General features: G+C 43.7%; 1 protein-coding gene across 1 annotated transcript in view; it reads left to right on the plus strand.

Moving 5' to 3' along the window:
* Nucleotides 1-19,262, plus strand: part of cyp17a1 (cytochrome P450, family 17, subfamily A, polypeptide 1) — a 52,118-nt gene that overhangs the window by 18,399 nt on the left and 14,457 nt on the right. Inside the window, exons 6-7 of the mRNA XM_030156624.1 lie at nucleotides 2,501-2,719; nucleotides 9,421-9,590. Coding sequence (XP_030012484.1) covers nucleotides 2,501-2,719; nucleotides 9,421-9,590 — 389 coding nt within the window. The remainder of the gene's footprint in view (nucleotides 1-2,500; nucleotides 2,720-9,420; nucleotides 9,591-19,262) is intronic.

A 19,262-nucleotide genomic window follows, 5' to 3' on the forward strand; every position in this document is an offset into this window, starting at 1 on the left:
GAGTTTGCAACTAAAATAGGAACAATTTCTACAATATTATGGCTCAACTTATTATTAACACAACTTTCAGATAACAGTGGATCTATAAATGGACAAAACATTTAGAAAATGGCTGAATGTTGTTAAAATTGCACATTTCAAGTTGTTCATATTTGGTTTTATTTATGTATTTATTTACATTTTATTGAGAAAGGGTAATTTGTAATATGTTATTTTTTCCACATTAAACCAAGAAAAAATGTATTTGTCTTTATTTATAGACTATTATGCTATTATTTTACTTCAGATCACAATGGTCTGTATGTGGCTCCTGAACTAAAATGATTTGAACACCCTTAAGTGTGATATCTTTCAGTAATAATTTTTGCACTTTCACCCAGAGTGCCAGAGTGGAACCTTTGGCAGGGCCAGATTTGGTTTGACACCCCTGGTTTAGAGTTTTAAGATTAAGTCTGTTAGCTTTCTCACTTAACTTACCTGACAAAGTTGGAAACTCCCATAAATGTTGGAAATTAAGTAATTCTTGTGTATATCACTCAACAATTACTGATATCATGAGGGTATAATCAGGCCCAGGGGCATATAAACTAGCCTTGGCCGCTTTAAACTCAGGTACGGACAGGGGTATACTCTGGACTGTTACACCTGTGCAGACAGTTCTTTTCCTCCTGATGTTTTTTTTTTTTAGGCCTAGCATGATTTGTCATAACAGTGAACTCTGCCACCATTTGCATGTTGCATCAGTGACAGAGAGCTGTAGTGCTAATGCCAATAACAGATTTTAACCACCCAGTAAAAATGAGGTCTTTTTCCCATTCACCAGCGGGTGATATTGCTAACTTTTTGAGTGAATCTGCTTCTCTTTCTGCTAGGCAAGGCAAGGCAGGTTTATTTATATAGCACATTTCATGTACAAGACAATTTAAAGTGCTTTACATAAAAGTATTACAGCAGAAGCAATAAAGTATAGGCATGAGAAAACAAACAAATCAAAACAAAATTAAGTGAATAGATAAAACAGATAAGCAGATATTAAACAGATAAAAACTTTAAGCTTAAAGAATAAAAACTCTATTCAATGCAGCTGAGAACAGGTAGGTCTTTAACCTGGATTTAAATAAACTGAGTGTTTCAGCTGATCTGAAGTTTTCTGGGCGTTTGTTCCGACATGTGGAGCATAGAAGCTGAACGCAGCTTCTCCGTGTCTGGTTCTGACTCTGGGAACTGAAAACAGACTGGATCAGATGACCTGAGAGGTCTGGTAGGTTCATACTGGGTCAGGAGGTCACGATGTATTTGATCCTAAACCATTCAGAGCTTTATAGACCAGCAACAGAACTTTAAAGTCTATCCTCTGACGAACAGGCAGCCAATGTAAGGACCTCAGAGTTGATGAATGTTGGTCGCTTTTCTGGTCTTAGTGAGGACTCTAGCAGCAGAGTCTGAATGAGCTGCAGTTTTCTAATGGATTTTTTAGTAGACCTGTAAAGACACTATTACAATAATCAAGCCGACTGAAATGAATGCATGGAGTGTTTTTTCCCAGGTCCAGCTGAGATGTTCTTAGGTGATAGTAGGCTGATTTTGTGACTGCTTTGATGTGTTTTCAAAATTTAGGTCTGAGTCCATCACTACACCCAGATTTCTGGCATGGTTGGTGTTTAGGTCTATAGATGAAGCTCTGTGGTGACCTGCAGTCGTTTCTCTTTGGCTCCAAAGGACAATTACCTCAGTTTTGTTTCTGTTCAGCTGAAGAAAGTTGTGGCACATCCAGTCATTAATCTCCTCAATGCATTTACCTAGAGCCTGTACAGGGCCTTGGTCTCCAGGTGACATTGTAATATAGATCTGTGTGTCATCTGCATTGCTAGGGTAACTAATATTGTTGTTCTTTATAACTTGTGCCAGTGGGAGAATGTAGATGTTAAACAGAAGAGGCCCAAGGATCGAGCCTTGGGGAACCCCACATGGAATTCTTGTCTGCTCGATGTAAGTTACCTAATGACACAAACTACTTCCTGTTCTTCCTGTTCTCTAAGTGCTACATGACACGAGTCTTCTGTCTCCTTTTCCATGCTGATTCTCTATTTTTCATGTCCCCCATGCTGTCTTACATCAATATGGGCTACATTGTGTGTTGATTGGCTGTAAAGAGGCACATAACATGATGCGTACTATGTACGCACAGGATCTGTATCCTGATAGTGTTTGCTAATACATTAACTTAGCCATATAATGAAGAGGTCAAATTATCATATATCACAGGATTTTTGATCGTACAGAGGGCAAAATAATTATACAAATGCAATAATTATCATTCAATGGGCACCGCTGGCTCTGCCTTTAAACCACATAATGTCACTAACTTTTTATACTGGAACTGTTCACAAACACCAGAATGACCTATTGTTCTATGCACGTGGTCCAAACACATCAGATCTTACTCTATATGTATGCTAATTGTATGTAATGTATATAATGCACTTGTGCTTCATTGCAGGCAGACTACAGTGACCATGTTCAGCGAGACCTGCTGGATGCTTTGCTAAGAGCACAGCGCAGCACTGAAAACAACAACACAGCAGAGTTTGGTACAGAGGCAGTGGGTCTTAGTGATGACCACCTGCTCATGACTGTGGGTGACATCTTTGGAGCCGGTGTGGAAACCACCACCACGGTGCTCAAGTGGGCTGTGGCCTACCTCATCCACCACCCCCAGGTAACTGCAGTTCCTTTGGTGTCAAGATGCTGCTCGAAGAAACTCTGACTCAGAGAGGAAAAACTCACCCTATAAGCACAAATTATTATAAAGATAGAAGTAATCGAGCAGATAACACAGATGCCAAAGTGGCACACTTCAAAGTCAAATGACAACAGCTAAATACTCAAAATGTTGAAATTACAAATAAAGCATCCTGTAGCACAAGCAGTTGGCTGTACTTGAATATTGGTTCCATCAGGCACAGAAGGGTTTATCGTGGGTCCAGCCTCATGTGTTTTACTGAAAGTTGGTTGAATAACAACACTCCAGACTCCTCTGTGGATATGCCTGGATTCACCATGATTTGGGTACACAGAAATGTAGCAAATGTTAGGGTGAAAGGAGAAGGACTTATTCTATATGTAAACAACAGATGGTGTAACTTCAGTCATATTAATGTTAAGGAAATGATCTGCTGTGAAGGCATTGAACTGTTAGCAGTTGGTCTCAGACCTCACTATGTACCAGGGAGTTATTACACATCATTGTCATTGTTACTGATATTCAACCCAGAGCAGTGGCTTCTATGGCATGTGATGCTATTGAAGATACAAAACCAACATCCTCATGCATTTATTGCAATATCTGGTGATTTCAATCATGCCACTCTCCTGTTAACTGACTTAAAAAAGGACACCTTGATCTGTTGTATGCTTATGTCAAAGAGGCTAACAGAGCTACTCCTTTACCACCACTAGGCAGATCAGACCACAACCAAGTATTTCTACAGTCATGTTACAAACCTTGTGTGCATAGACCTACAACTACAACTGCAACGACCAGCAACTGTCAGGAAATGGACACCGGAGGACACTAAGGCTCTAAGAGACTACTTTGAAAGCACTGATTGGAATGTATTAATGGAAACAGAAAGGGGCAGTACAGACATTAACAGAATGGTTGATTGCATTACTGACAGTGGTGGCTCATCAACAGAGGGTGCTAGGGTGCCGTCCCGCCTGTCTCACATGAAGAGGAAGATGATAAGAATCACGTGAAATAATTTTTAAAAAACATGAATATTTAAATAAACAAGCTATACACGATACAACTCACATCTGTATTCAAGTATAGTTTAAAAATGTTTTTGGTCATTTTAGTCAAGTGACGCGTTTCCTGTTTGGGGCACAAAAATTTGCACCCAAGGCTCTCCCTTTACCATACAGACTATAGGTTAAAAAATGGTGTGTGCAGTAGACCCCCCTCCAATACAAGCTAATGAGACAGCCTTAAGGACCACCCACAGGAATAAACGTAAACGTGCAATGTCACACAATTGTCTAAACCAAAGTGAACACACTTTTTCGGGTTTGTTAGCTACTTTTAAAATGACCGATACAAAATTATGTATGTACCAAACGCTGCAACCACTGGACCCAAAACAAGTTGTGTGAGTGCCCACATACCACCCACTACTATAGGCTCTGCTCGGTGCCACCTACAATCACCACACAGGTAGGGTGCATACGGACATGCCAATCAACTACAAAGACTGAATACCATTTCCCCAGTAACAACCCTGGATCAGCAATGATATTAAACAATGCTCTACCAGAAAAAAAGACGTATTTAAAAAGAGTTGTCGAGAAAGACTTAATAAGTGCAACATGAGCTGAAAGAGAATACTGAAGCAAGCAAGAAAGGCTACAAAAACAAAACAGAAAGGAAGCTCCAGCACAACAACATCAGAGGAGTGGAAGGGGCTTTGATATCATCACTGAGTACAAGAAAAAGAATATCCAGATAACTCTGGGTGATGTGGACAAAGACAATGAACTCAATCAGTTCTTCAACAGGTTTGACACTGCCATAGCTGGTACAGCTACACCCACTCAGTCTCCTCCCACTTCAGCAGCAGCTCCACCCAGATACTGTTTTTCCTCCAGCTTCAGATCATACCTCTTTGACTGCCATCTCCTCCACCACCACAGCACCTACATCTACCACCATCAAAGATTAAATTGGCTTTTGTGAGGCTAGGGAACCCATGTGTAGCCTATGGTCAATGGTCATCTTATTTCACGAGTATCTACATTATATGGCTTTCATGTTGCCCACAACTTATTAGGGGTGCAACGGTACAGGTAACCCACAGTTCAGTCAGTACTTTGGTTCTTGGGCCACAGTTTTGGTTTGGTTTTAGTAGGTGTTTTGTGTGTAAAGAAAACTGTTTTTCTTTTCTCCCAAAATTATATTTTTATTTTGCCTATCAGCAAAACCTGAATTTCACAGTAGGAACAAATTATATCACTGCGCTGAATAAAATGACACTTTCTGTACTGAACAACATAACCCTTTTTTATACCTTGACTACTTGTATAGAGGGTATGTACATTTGTCACTTCCCCCCCAGGTGATGCCCCTCTAAGTCAGACTGAGTGGCCAAAAATCAACCTGCTCACACATGACGGGCGTAATAGGCATTAAAACACAGTGATACCGGGAAAATGTGAAATATGAAATTAAATTAAGGACAACTGGACTCGACATGGATCTGTATGAGCTACCAAAGAACATTGGCCCACGAACATTGACATGTGCCCGAAATTCACGTATCCTGACTTCCAAGGTTAGGGGTCATTGCTATTTTACCTGAAACAAATTATACATGGTTTCATCATTACTGACAACCAGGGTCCAAAATTAGGCAGAGAACCAGCTGATCCAAAGTCCATTTACAGTAGACCGTCGACTGACCCCAGTGAATATATGCATGATCTACTGGTCCTGAGGATATTTACATCTAGTTAATATCAAGTACTTTATACAGCACAGATACTACTGCTTTGTACGAGCAGGGTACGATTGTATTCTTGTAAATTATGATATTTTTCCCACCTGTTTTTAAATTACGACATTCTTCTTGTAATATTATGGCTTTATTGTCGGAATATGACGACTTTAATGTCATAACCGAATGACATTTTTGTTTTATGAATTTTTTTTTTATAACTACTACTTTATTCTCATAACATTGTGATTCTTTTTGTATTCGACTTTATCCTAAAATTACGGGTTTTTTATTGATATTATATGACTTTATACCCGGAGTGACAAGTGTTTTTATTTTCTCATGTGGCCCTAATATGCTGTCGTAGCTTTATGCTGGAGTACCCGTGTATTTGAAAAACTAGGTTAGCTTCAGTTTAAGTTAGTTTACAAATCATGTAGGAGCACAAGGTTCATAATCACAAAATGAAGACAAAAACCATGAAAGATCTGATCATGAAACCAAGAGCTTTACTAAGAAGTAACATTAGCCAAAACAATACGTAATTTAAGGTATGATTTTACCCAAAAATACAGCATAATTAATGTTACCTGACACGAATGGGATCCACAAATCTAGGTTTGGTTTCCTGGATTTGTGGATCCATCTACTTCTCTTTTCTTTGGCTTTCAGTGCCTGTAAAACAATAGCTCCAACTGCTTTTCAAACCTGTTCATACAATCAGTTGCACAACAGCTCTTCTCCCTTTTTTATTAAATATTGTTCTTAAGCTTAGACAGTATTGAAGCCAACGCTGCTACTCACCTCCCTCTTTCTGCCACTCAGTGGGTGTAACCGCAGTGACTTCCGCTAGCAGTGACGTCACATGCATACCCTCTATACAGTAGTATAAAACAGGTACATGCACACATAGGGCTCAGAGGGAGCTTTTTTTAAGCTTAGTACAAGTTCTGCATCCACAGTGAGGCCAGTTCCTCTGGAATAGGGTGATGACTCCCAGAGGTCTTATGTTGCAGCTCTGCACTTTAGTTAGTTTGATCATTTATTCATTTTCTGAACTGTTTAGTCCTTAAGAGGGATAGTAGAGTCTATCCCAGCTACTAACAGGCGACACTGGGGTTCACCCTGATGTGTCACCAGTTCATCACAGAGCCAACATATGCAGATGAACAACCATTCACACTCTCACATTTACACTTAAAGGAGCTGTATATAAGAATGTATTCCAAGTAATCATAAAATGGCCCTGATATGTCACCTGACATTAAGGAATCATGTTCATTTCAAATACTGATATCACTGACAGTAGTAGTCCAGCCAGAATATTTGCATTTGAAAAGCTAAGTAGCAGCCCACAAGTTATCATTATATTTTCATTTTGTGTTTTGGCCTGATGAGCCACCCATTACCTACCTCTCAATCACAAAGTCAGTGTTTCGGCATCCAGGTTGCCAGTTCTCACTGAACTACAGCTAGGAACATTTCTGATCACAAATGTCTGGCATTACTTAACCTAAAAGGTTTGTTATGGTTCCCAAATATGTTGTGACAAAGTGAGAAACAAAACAAGGATATGTATAGGAGATGCTTTTGAAAGATGAAGATGGCAGAGAAGAGAAGAATTTGAAGACCGACACTGACATTGCTAATTTTCTAAAAGTTTGAGAAACAAAAACGGTGACTTGTTATGGCTAACATTAGTAATGCATTATGCTGAGACGCCATTTGCACAATGTGGCAATATGAAACATAACTGAGACATTATATCAGTCAAATGAGTCTTCTTTCAGTCTTTACACATAGTGTAGTAACCTGTAGAATTTGGTGGACTATTCACTTGAAGAACAAGTTGACCAATATGACCATTGCTAACCAGAGGTTGCACCAGACATTTTTATTGTTTGTCATTTTGATGGACAAGGTCATAAAAATTCCATCATAGCACATCATTATCCATCATTTTAAATTAAATTTTGAATGACAGTGAGAAATATTTAGTAGTATTTAATGTTCAAAAACATGATGCAGTAACTGTAGTCGCACCCACAACCTGACCCGACCCGTGATTAAACACACTGTCTACACAGTAACTCACTTTTAAGGGTTTTATTTTTGGCTAAAAGGCACGCCATCAATAAATCTTTAATATGTGCTGCTCAATGACGTCTGTGACCGGATGTAAACAGGTGATGCTCATGTCACAAAAAAACAAACCAGCTGGGGATCAACCATGGTCAAATTAGATGATCATCATCATTAAATGCAAATTATTTTCTTCCATGAATCTTCTATTATTTTTTCACTACCTCGTCCACTACCACCCGCATTTTGTTTAATTTAACCTGTGCCCCTCTTCTTCTTTTTTTTTTTAGCCGTCCCCGCATGTTTTTGCAAGTTTCCTGCCCGGTACATGACCCGGTGCAGGACTCTGCGGTGTTGTATTCAGCGTAGTTGTGAACAGTGGCGCTGTAGGGCTATAAAGAGGTAGGATGCTGTTATGGGACAGACAGACCAGCAATCCTGTGAGCAGGTTCTGTTCACAGTGTTGTGTGAAAACTTTATTTGGTAGATTACCTTCTGTATTTGAATCCATCAAAATGATGGACGGCCTTCAGAATTTTCCATCATCTTTGAAAAAAATTGGAGTATTTTCCGTTAACGCGACCTCTGTTGCTAACATTAGTTATTTGTCAGTAGTCTCGATCTTTTCTGATAGAACTGAATTAGTTACTACCCTGTGACAACATTTTATGAAGTTTATGTTTATGAAGCATAAACATAATTAACAGACGATAAACTTACAGTGTACAACTTGTTGCTTACCATGGTGGCTCCTTGTAGTAGATGCTTATGCTGGATCTGGCAACCTCTAGTCTGGGGGGAGGGGGAAGGGATACCATGCCCTACAGTATTTTGAATGTGATTGCAGTACCAGTTTTGGCCACAAACCTGCATACAGCTCCTGTAGGGATGATGTACACTGACCAGTTAATCCATTAAGGTGCATGTCTGTGGACAGAAGGAGGAAGTGGTAAACTGTGGTGGTGAACTAAGGACCTTCTTGCTTTGAGACAACAGTGCTAACTATTGCACCATCATATCACCCAAAAAACTTGGAAGAGTTTGACAGGAGGTGATCAACTTCAGTGCCATTCAAGTCGGCACATCATTCAAAAGGAAGAGAGAGAGAGAGAGAGAGAAAAAAAAATCTCTTATATACATTTATATATACACTAATATTCCATTAATTGTCAGAATGTGACAATATTCAGAATTGGATCAGTGTCTGTGGGATATACTGCCCTTAAACGCCAACCCTAGCAAGACACAGGTCTGTGCCTTCCACTTGAAGAACTAACATGCCATCAGAAAGCTGAAAATCACCTGGGACAACATGGAACTGGAAAACCACACCCAAGCAGTTTACTTGGGAGTCACACTTGACCGGTCTCTGACATTCAAAGAGCAAATTACAAAACTAAAGCAAAAGGCCTCGACTAGAAACAACCTCCTCAGCGAGCTTGCAAGCAGCAGTTGGGGAACAGACCCAGAGACTCTAAGGCAGACCACTCTCGCACTCAAGGTAGTGCCATGCTTGTAAAATAGACCCAGAGCTAAACAGGTTATGTCAGATAATTACTGGCACCCTAAAACTGACCCTTTTACCATCTTTGTATAGAGTAATCGGGATATGACAGAGGTGTGTGGATATGAACCAATATGAAAAAGCCAATCTTCTACAAAAGGTGTTTGTAGGAATGAGAGAGGGAGGTTGTGTCTATAATGTAAGAATAATTTTTAATGTACATATAATAAGCTTAATACATTCTGCCACTGCCTGTTAATAAAACCCCAACACTCACATCAGTTAAGGGCTCAGTTCACAATGACATTTTACTGTTGATATGTTTGATATGTGTGAATTCAGACACAGAGGCAAATCCAGGAGGAACTGGACAGTAAGGTGGGTTCTGAACGGTCGCCTCAGCTCAGTGACAGAGGAAACCTGCCCTACCTGGAGGCCACTATCAGGGAGGTGCTCCGAATCCGACCTGTGGCCCCTCTGCTCATCCCACATGTGGCTCTGAGTGACACAAGGTCAGTCTTTCCAACTCCTCAGTAATATCTATTGTCTGTCCTTAAAGTCAGTAGAAGTTACAATAGGGTGTCATCAGCTAATTAGCATAATTGTAAACATGCGCATAATTGTAATGATTGATGTAAGAGAGAGGAATAATATTGTGGGAGAGACAAGCATTGAGTATAAAAACACCATGAATATGTCTACAAATAAACTATATTTTGTCAATTCTTGTTTTTATTTAATGTCCCAATTCTGACCCTCCAACATTATTGGAGGCTTGGGGACTGCTAAAGTGACCCAAAAGAAACACTCTGGAGGAGTTACTCCTCCTTTAGTTTTTAGCTTAATTTTCTTCAGTTTAATTTGGTTTTTAACCTTACGGTTGACTTAGGATCCTACAAGAAGTCAGTTAAACATGAAAATTTTTAATCATAACATTTTAAATTTTCAGTCTACATTAACAATCTAAATGGACCAAAAGACACAATACAGAAAGCTGTCAATGGAAGTGATATTCAGTGCAGTGATTTGTTTTAGACTAGGAGCAATACTGAAATTGATGAGCATTAGCTTCAATCCAATATGCATATAAGTGTTTTCAATGTCAGCAACCAAACGCTAAACATTATGACAAGTTTTATGTTGTTTTCATGTACAGAATTAGTTATAAAGTTTAAAAGCAAATTTTTCTGAGTGTTCTGTGATTAGAGCAACTCCACAAGAATCAAACCCACCATTTTTAAAACCTGGCAACAGCAACATTGCATTTTTATTATTTCTGATGGTGAGATAAATGGCTACACACAAACTAACACAGTGGCTGATGACAGAATACAGAGAGGTAGACTAAAGTGTACCAGGAGGTCTACTTTGTGCTCACGGTACTGTTACAGTTACAAATTAAGAATTGATTCATTCAGTTCGTTCAGCTCAAAACTTTCAGGTCAGATCCCTCCCCAGTTACCTCAGGTGTGCCCCAGGGCTCCGTCCTGGGACCCCTTCTTTTCATCATTTACCTCCTCCCCCTTAGCAATATCTTAAGAAAAATTTAACATCCAATTCCCCTGCTTTGCGGATGACACCCAGCTCTACCTCACCACCAAACCTTGCTCCACACTCCCGCCCTCCTCCCTCACCTCCTGCCTCTCTGAAATTAAATTCTGGTTCACCCTTCAACTTCTTAAGACTCAATAGTGACAAAATAGAAATGCTCCTCATTGGCACAAAATCCACTCTTTCCAAACCAACACATTTTCCCTCACTATCGACAGCACCTCAGTCTCCCCCTCCCCTCAGGTTAAGAGTCTGGGTGTCATCCTCGATGGCCTACTATCTTTCAAATCCCACATCAATAACGTCACCTGGTCTGCATATTTTCACCTGTGCAACATCAACCATCTCCGCCCCTCCCTCACCCCCCATACCACCTCTATTCTTGTACACAGTCTCGTAACCTCCCACCTTGACTACTGTAACTCCCTCCTATTTGGTCTCCCCCAAAAGTCCCTCCATAAGCTGCAACTGGTCCATAACTCTGCCGCCCTTATCATCACCAAAACCCCCTCCTACCACCATATCACCCCCATCCTCCAGGAACAACACTGGCTCCCAGTCAAACAGAGAACTGAATTCAAACTCCTCCTACACACATTTAAATCCATCCACAATCTCCCTCCTCAGTGCCTGTCAGACCTCCTTCATGTCACCACTCCAGCCCGTTCCCTCAGGTCCTCCTCCTCTATCCACCTCACTGTGCCCCCTGTCCACCTCAGCACCAAAGGAGGCCGAGCCTTCAGCCGCTCTGCTCCTCAGCTCTGGAACTCCCTCCCTCCATCCATCCATAACTGTGATTCTCTCCCCACATTCAAATCCAGACTCAAAACTCACCTTTTTAGAATAGCCTACCCCCCATAACTTCTACTCTCCATTTTACATCTTCATTTCTATATGTAGTAATTATTCTTTTATCTGTTTATTTCTGTGTATTTTATGGATTATCTGTTGTGTCTTGTTGTACAGTGTCCTTGGGTATCTTGAAAGGCGCTTATAAATAAAATGTATTATTATTATTTTATTTTATTTATTTATTTATTTTTTTGTTCCCAGTAGGTTCAAAAAAAGGATCCCGGGCCAGCACAATACAAACAGCACAACATAAACAGAAACCAAAAGTTAAAAAGAAAGAGTTTTATTCCCTTTCCAGTTATAAAAGTTAAACCGTGGCTCTTGCAGTGAGGTAAAAAGTAATGGCCCTAAACTAAAAACACTTAAAACCAAATTTACAGTTTAAGAGAAAACTAACATAAGATAAAATAGTGTGCTCTGCAGTCGGGGGTTCATCCAACCATCAAAAGCCAGTGTAGAGCCGTAGAAGTCCGGCACGAGTCCAGTAAGCCAATCACACGGTTTTCCCACAGTCACCGACAGCCTTGAATGCATCTTCCTCTCACTCCAGCATCTTCTGCCTCTATCTATGAGGAGAAGCTGTGGTACAAAGTGTCTTTAGTGACTGATCATAAAACAAAGGAAACGCTTCACATCCGTCCGGTTTAATGCCGACATTCCTTTAACTTATCTGTGACAGGCATATCAGTCACAAAAGCATCTTCAATTGCTGTAGCTTCCTCCGTCAGCCTGCATTTTCCTCGTTCCATGCATCCGAAATAAAAAACTCCTGCTTCATCTTTCTCCAACCAAGGGGAAGCAAAAAAAAGAAAAACCTCCCTGGAGCAGGCGCCTTGGGCTTTTTAAAGGGTTTGTGATTCACCCACTCACTGATTGTCAGTTCATTAAGATGGATGCGTTGCAGGTGAGCCAGTCCATGCACCATCCCTGACAGTTCAATCACCATAAAAGGTCCATGTAAAATTACAAGGCAACACAACATGCAATGCCCACTTCACACTCACAATATTAAAGTCCATAATTCAGATTCAGATTTATTAATTGTCATTCAATAAAAACATTCCAGATGCTGTTAAAGAATGAAATAGCAAAATGCACAGCACGAAAAAGAATCTCAAAAACAACTAAAAACAACCCATATATATGACAAAATATTAAAAACTGTACTAAAATAAATAAATATATAAATAGTTAATAAAGATAAAAAAGAAATATTGCATGATGAAGGGGTCACTATTACACCTATCATTGTACATTCCATTATTTCACTTCACCCTTCAACTTTTGTTTAGCAGTCTTATTGCTCTTGAATAAAAACTTTTTAAAAAACTGGCAGTTTTGCACTTCAGGCTCCGAAAACGTTTTCCTGAGGGCAGGAGGGAAAACAGTTTGTTGAAGGGGTGGGAGGTGTCTCTGACAATCCCCCTCACCCCGGACAGACAGCACTGTTCTGCCAGCTCACCCATGGCTGGCAGTGTGGACCCAATGATTTTCTGTGCAGCCTCACCACCCTCGCCTGTGCCTTCCTGTCCATGAGGCTGCTGCTCTCATACCATAGGGAAATGCTGCTGGAGAGAATAGACTCTATGGTTCCTCTGTAGAAGGAGGTGAGGACAGCTGGGCTCAGATGGGCTCTCTTTAACCAGCGGAGGAAGTGCAGGCGCTGGTTGGCCTTTTGAACCACAAAGTTTATGTGCAGGGACCAGGTTAGATTGGCAGAGACATGAACCCCCAGGAATTTGGATGTTTCCACAATCTCCACAGCAGAGTCTCTGATGTAAATGGGTGTGTGTGGGGGGGTGTTTTCTCCTGAAGTTGAACACCATCTCCTTTGTTTTCTCCACGTTCAGGATCAGGCTGTTTTTGTTACACCAATCAGTGAAGTCTCCTCTCTGTAGTGTGAGTCGTCCTCGTTCTGGATGAGCCCCACCACTGTTGTGTCGTCTGCATATTTTATGATGGGATTACTGCTGGTTTTTGCACAACAGTCATAGGTCATGTAGGTAAAGAGGAGGGGACTCAGCACACACTCCTGTGGGGAGCCTGTGCTTAAAGTGATGGTATCTGACTGGTTCCCCCCCCACACACACAAACTGAGGCCTGTTTGTCAGGAAATCTAAAATCCAGTTTCTCAGGGGGGTGCTGAGTCCCAGTGGGCCCAGTTTGTTAATGAGATGCTGTGGGATTATGGTATTAAATGCAGAGCTGAAATCAACCAGCAGCATCCGGACCCATGCGTTCCTGTTCTCCAGATGTTCCATAGTCAGGTGGAGAGCAGTGGATAAAGCGTCCTCAGTAGAGTGGTTTGGATGGTATGCAAACTAAAAGGTGTCAGATGTGGGGGTTGGATGGAGGTGATGTGTTCTTTTATTAACCTTTCAAAGCATTTCATGATAATGGAGGTGGGGGCTACAGGGCGGTAATCATTAAGACTGGTGACAGAGGGACTTTTGGGTACGGGGAAGATAGCTGCTGTTTTGAAGCACACTGGCACCACTGCTTGACCCAGAGAGATATCAAAAATGTCATTCAGGACCTGCGCCAGTTGTTCTGCACACCCCTTAAGCACCCAGCTGGGTGTATATATATATATATATATATATATATATATATATATATATATATATATATTTTTTTTTTTTTTTTTTTTTTTTTTTTTTCATTTATTCATTCCAATCTAAATGATTGGAAAGGAGCAGGATGAAGAAAACTTATAATACCTGCCCCTTTCTTGAAACATCTGCTTACATCAGATACGTTGCCATTACAGTTATTACAGTAAATGGTTTACCTGATAGTCAATGCAAATAAAATAAATCCAACATCCATAAATTGAATTGTCATTACATGCTTTTATAAAGCTTCTCTATTCTTTTCCTATACAACCTCTTAAACTGAAAAATATTTGCACAGCTCTTCTCTTCCACTGCCAAAGAATTCCACATCCTGACACCCACAAAAGAAATACACATTTTCTGTAACGGGTACAACCGGAACCCAGAAGCAGACCGACACAAAGGTATGAGTTTGTAAACCTTTACTGAAGCTATGTAGTAGCAACAGGAGTTCAATACAACAGTTACAGTTTTTAACACAGTCACAAACTCAGAGTAATCCGACAGGGGTAAGGCAAGGGGGGGCGTCGGGGACAGGCAGATAGTCCAGTAACCGGGGGTCCGTAGAGTCCAGTGGGGCTGAGACAGAAGGCAGGGTCTGAGGCGGAAACAGGTCGGTACCAGGCGGCAGGCGAAGAGACGTGGTCAGGGACAAAGGGCAGGTCGAGCACCAGGGAAACGGACAAAAAAGGCAGAACCAGGCAGACGGGTCAGACGGGGATCAGACGACGGGCAGCAGAGCAGGTCAGGGACGAACAAGATCAGACACAAGGAATCAGGCAGGTACAACGCTGGAAAGTTTCTCACGAGTAGAAGACAATCTGGCAGAGAACAAAGGAGAGAGAGGTGAATATAAACCCTCTACCTAATGAGCCAGGTGTGCTCACAGGTGAGGGGAATCAACTGATGAGGAGGTGTGACAGAAAGAGCAATGAGGAGGTGTGGCTGAGAGTGAGACCGAGGAAAAAAAGAGAAAGAAAGAGAAACAGCAGACAAAAAGACAGAGATGTTACAGAACCCCCCCCTCAAGGGATGGCCCCTGACGTCCCAAAACAAAGCTGAGTGGGTGGAGGAGTGTGGCGGAGAGTCAATACTCTTCAGAAAGGACCTCCTCTTCTGACCTCGACCCCTCCTCCTCCACCGGCGATTCAGGAGCGTGGGAAGGAGGGGAAACCACACCATTGTCAGCGGCGTGGTGTCGGTTACTAGATGGCTGATCAGGGTGCAGACGATGAAAATCACTGATGAGCTGACCATCTAGGATCTGACGAGCTGGAACCCAAGACCTTTCTTCAGGGCCGTAACCCTCCCAGTCAACCAGGTACTGGAGCCCCCTGCCCCAGCGACGAGAGCGCAACAATCTGCGCACAGTAAAGGCTGGAGGCCATCAATCATCCGGGGGGGAGGGGGGGGTTGAGAGGCGGGCATCAGGGGACTCACATGAACAGGTTTCACCTTGGAAACATGGAAAGTGGGGTGAATGCGCATAGTGCGAGGAAGCTTCAGTCTGACGGCCACTGGATTGACCACCCTCTCGATGGGGAAAGGACCTATGAATTTCGGGGTCAATTTTTTAGATTCAGTTCTTAGGGGTAGGTCCCGGGTGGACAGCCAGACCTTCTGTCCTTCCTGATACTGGGGGGCCCGTGAGCGACGGCGATTGGCGATGGTTGAATACCTATCAGCAGCTCGCTTCAGTGCGGCTCTGGCTTCGGCCCATGTCTGACGGCAGCGGCGGATAAAAGCCTCTGCTGACGGACAGGATGATTCCACCTCCGCTGCAGGAAAAAGCGGAGGCTGAAAACTGTGAACACACTGGAACGGGGTGAGTCCTGTGGCAGAGCTGGAGAGGGTATTGTGGGCATACTCCACCCACAGCAGCTGTTTGACCCAGGTAGCAGGATGTTTAGATGCCATACAGCGGAGAGTAGTCTCCATCTCCTGGTTCATCCTCTCCGTCTGACCATTGGACTGTGGGTGAAACCCTGATGACAAACTGGACGAGGCACCGAGTAGCCGACAGAATTCCTGCCAGAAGACAGAGGTAAACTGGGGGCCCCGATCTGACACAACATCCACTGGGATGCCGTGAAAACGGAACACATTAAAGAGAACCGCCTCAGCGGTCTCCTTGGCTGAGGGGAGCTTGGGCAGGGGAATAAAATGTGCCATTTTACTAAAACGGTCAATTACTGTCAATATGACTGTATTCCCCTCAGAAGGAGGTAACCCAGTGACGAAGTCTAAGGAAATATGTGACCAGGGTCGGTGGGGTATAGGCAGTGGCTGAAGGAGACCGGCCGGGGAGCGACGAGGAGTCTTGTGTTGATTGCAGACCGGACATGCGTTGACAAACCCTGTAGTGTCCTCCACTAGGGACGGCCACCAGAACCGCCGCTGCAATACCTCCAGGGTGCGCTGAACACCAGGGTGACAGGTGAGTTTTGAACCATGAATCCATTGCAAAACCTCTGACCTTAACTCCTGAGGGACGAACAGGCGGTTCTGGGGGCAGGTGCTGGGACCCGGCTGATCCTCCAGGGCGGCTCTTACTCGTTCCTCCACATCCCAGGTGAGGACTGCCATGCGGTAGGAGACTGGGAGGATGGGGTCTGGCTGATCATTGCTTCCCTCCCCGACCATAAATTGCCGTGACAGGGCATCCGGTTTGATGTTACGGGAGCCTGGCCGATAAGAGAGGGAGAAATTAAAGCGGGTGAAAAAACAAGGACCAACGTGCTTGACGGGAGTTGAGCCTTTTAGCTGTACGGATGTATTCAAGATTCTTGTGATCAGTCCAAACCAGAAATGGCTCCTTGGTCCCCTCCAGCCAATGCTGCCACTCCTCCAGCGCCAGTTTCACCGCCAACAGTTCACGATTGCCAATATCATAATTTCTCTCTGCTGGGGACAGCCGCCTGGAAAAAAAAGCACAGGGATGCATTTTCAGGTCATCTGCAGTTCTTTGAGAGAGAACTGCTCCCACCCCCACATCAGAGGCATCCACCTCCACTACAAACTGTCTCTCTGGATCTGGAACACGCAAAATGGGTGCTGAACTGAAGCGGTCCTTCAGATGTCTGAAAGCCTCATCAGCCTCTGTAGTCCATCTGAAAGGAACCTTGGAGGAGGTGAGGGCAGTGAGAGGGGCAGCCACGGTACTGTAACCACGTATAAACCTCCTATAGAAGTTGGCGAACCCCAGGAACCTCTGCAGCTGCTTACGGGACTTGGGCACTGGCCAGGAGGTGACAGCCGAAACCTTCGCTGGATCCATCTCCATCCGGTCCCGTCCCACGATGTAACCCAGGAAGGACACTGAGGAGGCGTGAAAATCACACTTTTCCGCTTTCACATACAGGGAATTCTCCAGGAGGCGCCGCAGAACCGCCTGGACATGATGTACGTGCTCCTGCTCAGAATGAGAAAAAATCAGAATATCATCAAGATACACGAACACGAACTTATTCAGCATGTCTCTCAGAACATCATTGATTAGTGCCTGAAACACAGCTGGAGCATTGGTGAGACCAAAAGGCATCACAAGATACTCGTAATGGCCAGTGGGGGTGTTAAATGCCGTCTTCCACTCATCTCCCTCACGGATCCGTACCAGATGGTAGGCGTTCCGGAGGTCCAATTTAGTAAAGATGGTGGCCCCCTGCAACAGCTCAAATGCAGAGGAAATGAGAGGGAGAGGGTAACGGTTCTTAACAGTGATGTCATTTAAGCCCCGGTAATCTATACAGGGGCGGAGAGTCTTGTCCTTCTTATCCACAAAGAAGAATCCAGCTCCAGCGGGGGATGATGATGGCCGGATAATACCAGCAGCCAAAGCCTCATTAATATAAGTCTCCATGGCCTCTCTCTCAGGAGCGGACAGGGAATAGAGACGGCCCTTAGGGGGAGTAGTGCCTGGCAAAAGGTCTATGGCACAGTCGTAAGGACGGTGCGGCGGCAGAGACATGGCCCGGGATTTACTGAACACCTCCCTAAAATCATGATATACAGACGGAACATGGGACAGGTCTATGGCAGAACAGGAACTAACTGGGGGTTTTGGACCATGGATCTGTTGGAGACAGATGGACTTACATGCAGGGCTCCATTCCAAAATGGACCCCGTGGACCAGTCAATGTGTGGGTTATGACGCCGAAGCCAAGGAAAACCAAGGATTAACGGTAGGTCAGGTGATTTCAGTATGTGGAACTGGATGGTCTCAAGGTGATTTCCAGCTATTAACATTGTGATAGGCTTTGTCTGATGAGTAACCGTACCTAGAAGGTGTCCGTCTAAAGCACTGGCTGGAACTGGACGGGGAAGTGCTTCTAGCTCCAACTCCAGCTGTTCGACCAGACCCTCGTCCATCAGATTAGTATCCGCCCCAGAGTCAATGAAAGCAGCGAGGGTGAACGGTTCTGAAGCCATCTGGAGCTGCACATGGAACAACGGCCTGGTGGTTGGGGCGGATGTCTTAAACCGGCTCAACAGGATGCCCCTTTTCCCTGCTGAGCCCTCCCTTTTACTGGACACTTAGAAACAAAGTGTCCAGCTTGACCACAGTACAAACACAGATTCTCACGGCGCCGTCGTTCCTTCTCCTCCGCTGACAAACTGGTCCGTCCCACCTGCATCGGCTCCACCCCTCCCTCAGCAAGAGTCTCAGTCTGTGGATCGGGAGGAGGCGGGAACCCCGGAGCTCGAAGTGAAGTTTGGCGTCCTCCACCCCGACGTGACTCCTGCCTCCACAGCTGTATGCGTCGATCCAATCGTGTTGTTAATTCAATTAAACCATCCAGAGATGAGGGAAGATCGAAAGAAATCAGCTGATGCTTGATGTAAGGGGCTAATCCGCTCAGATAAGCATCACACTGTGCACCTGAGTTCCATGTACTGAGTCTAGCTCGGGTGCGGAAGTCTATAGCGTAATCAGACACAGACCGATTACCTGATTGACGCTCATTAGTCCACCCGTGGCATCAGGACCCGAAGTCACCAGTCCGAAAACTTTTCGCAGCTCCTCAGAGAAAGCCTGGAATGAAGAGCAGGCGGGGGTACTTTTCTCCCATTCAGCCGTTCCCCACAGCCGAGCTCTGCCGGTGAGATGGTTTATGGCGAAAGCGACCTTGGCTGCCTCAGTCGCAAACGTGCGTGGCTGCAGAGCG

Source organism: Sphaeramia orbicularis, chromosome 15 (genome assembly GCF_902148855.1).
Source record: "Sphaeramia orbicularis chromosome 15, fSphaOr1.1, whole genome shotgun sequence".
Lineage (NCBI taxonomy): Eukaryota > Metazoa > Chordata > Actinopteri > Kurtiformes > Apogonidae > Sphaeramia > Sphaeramia orbicularis.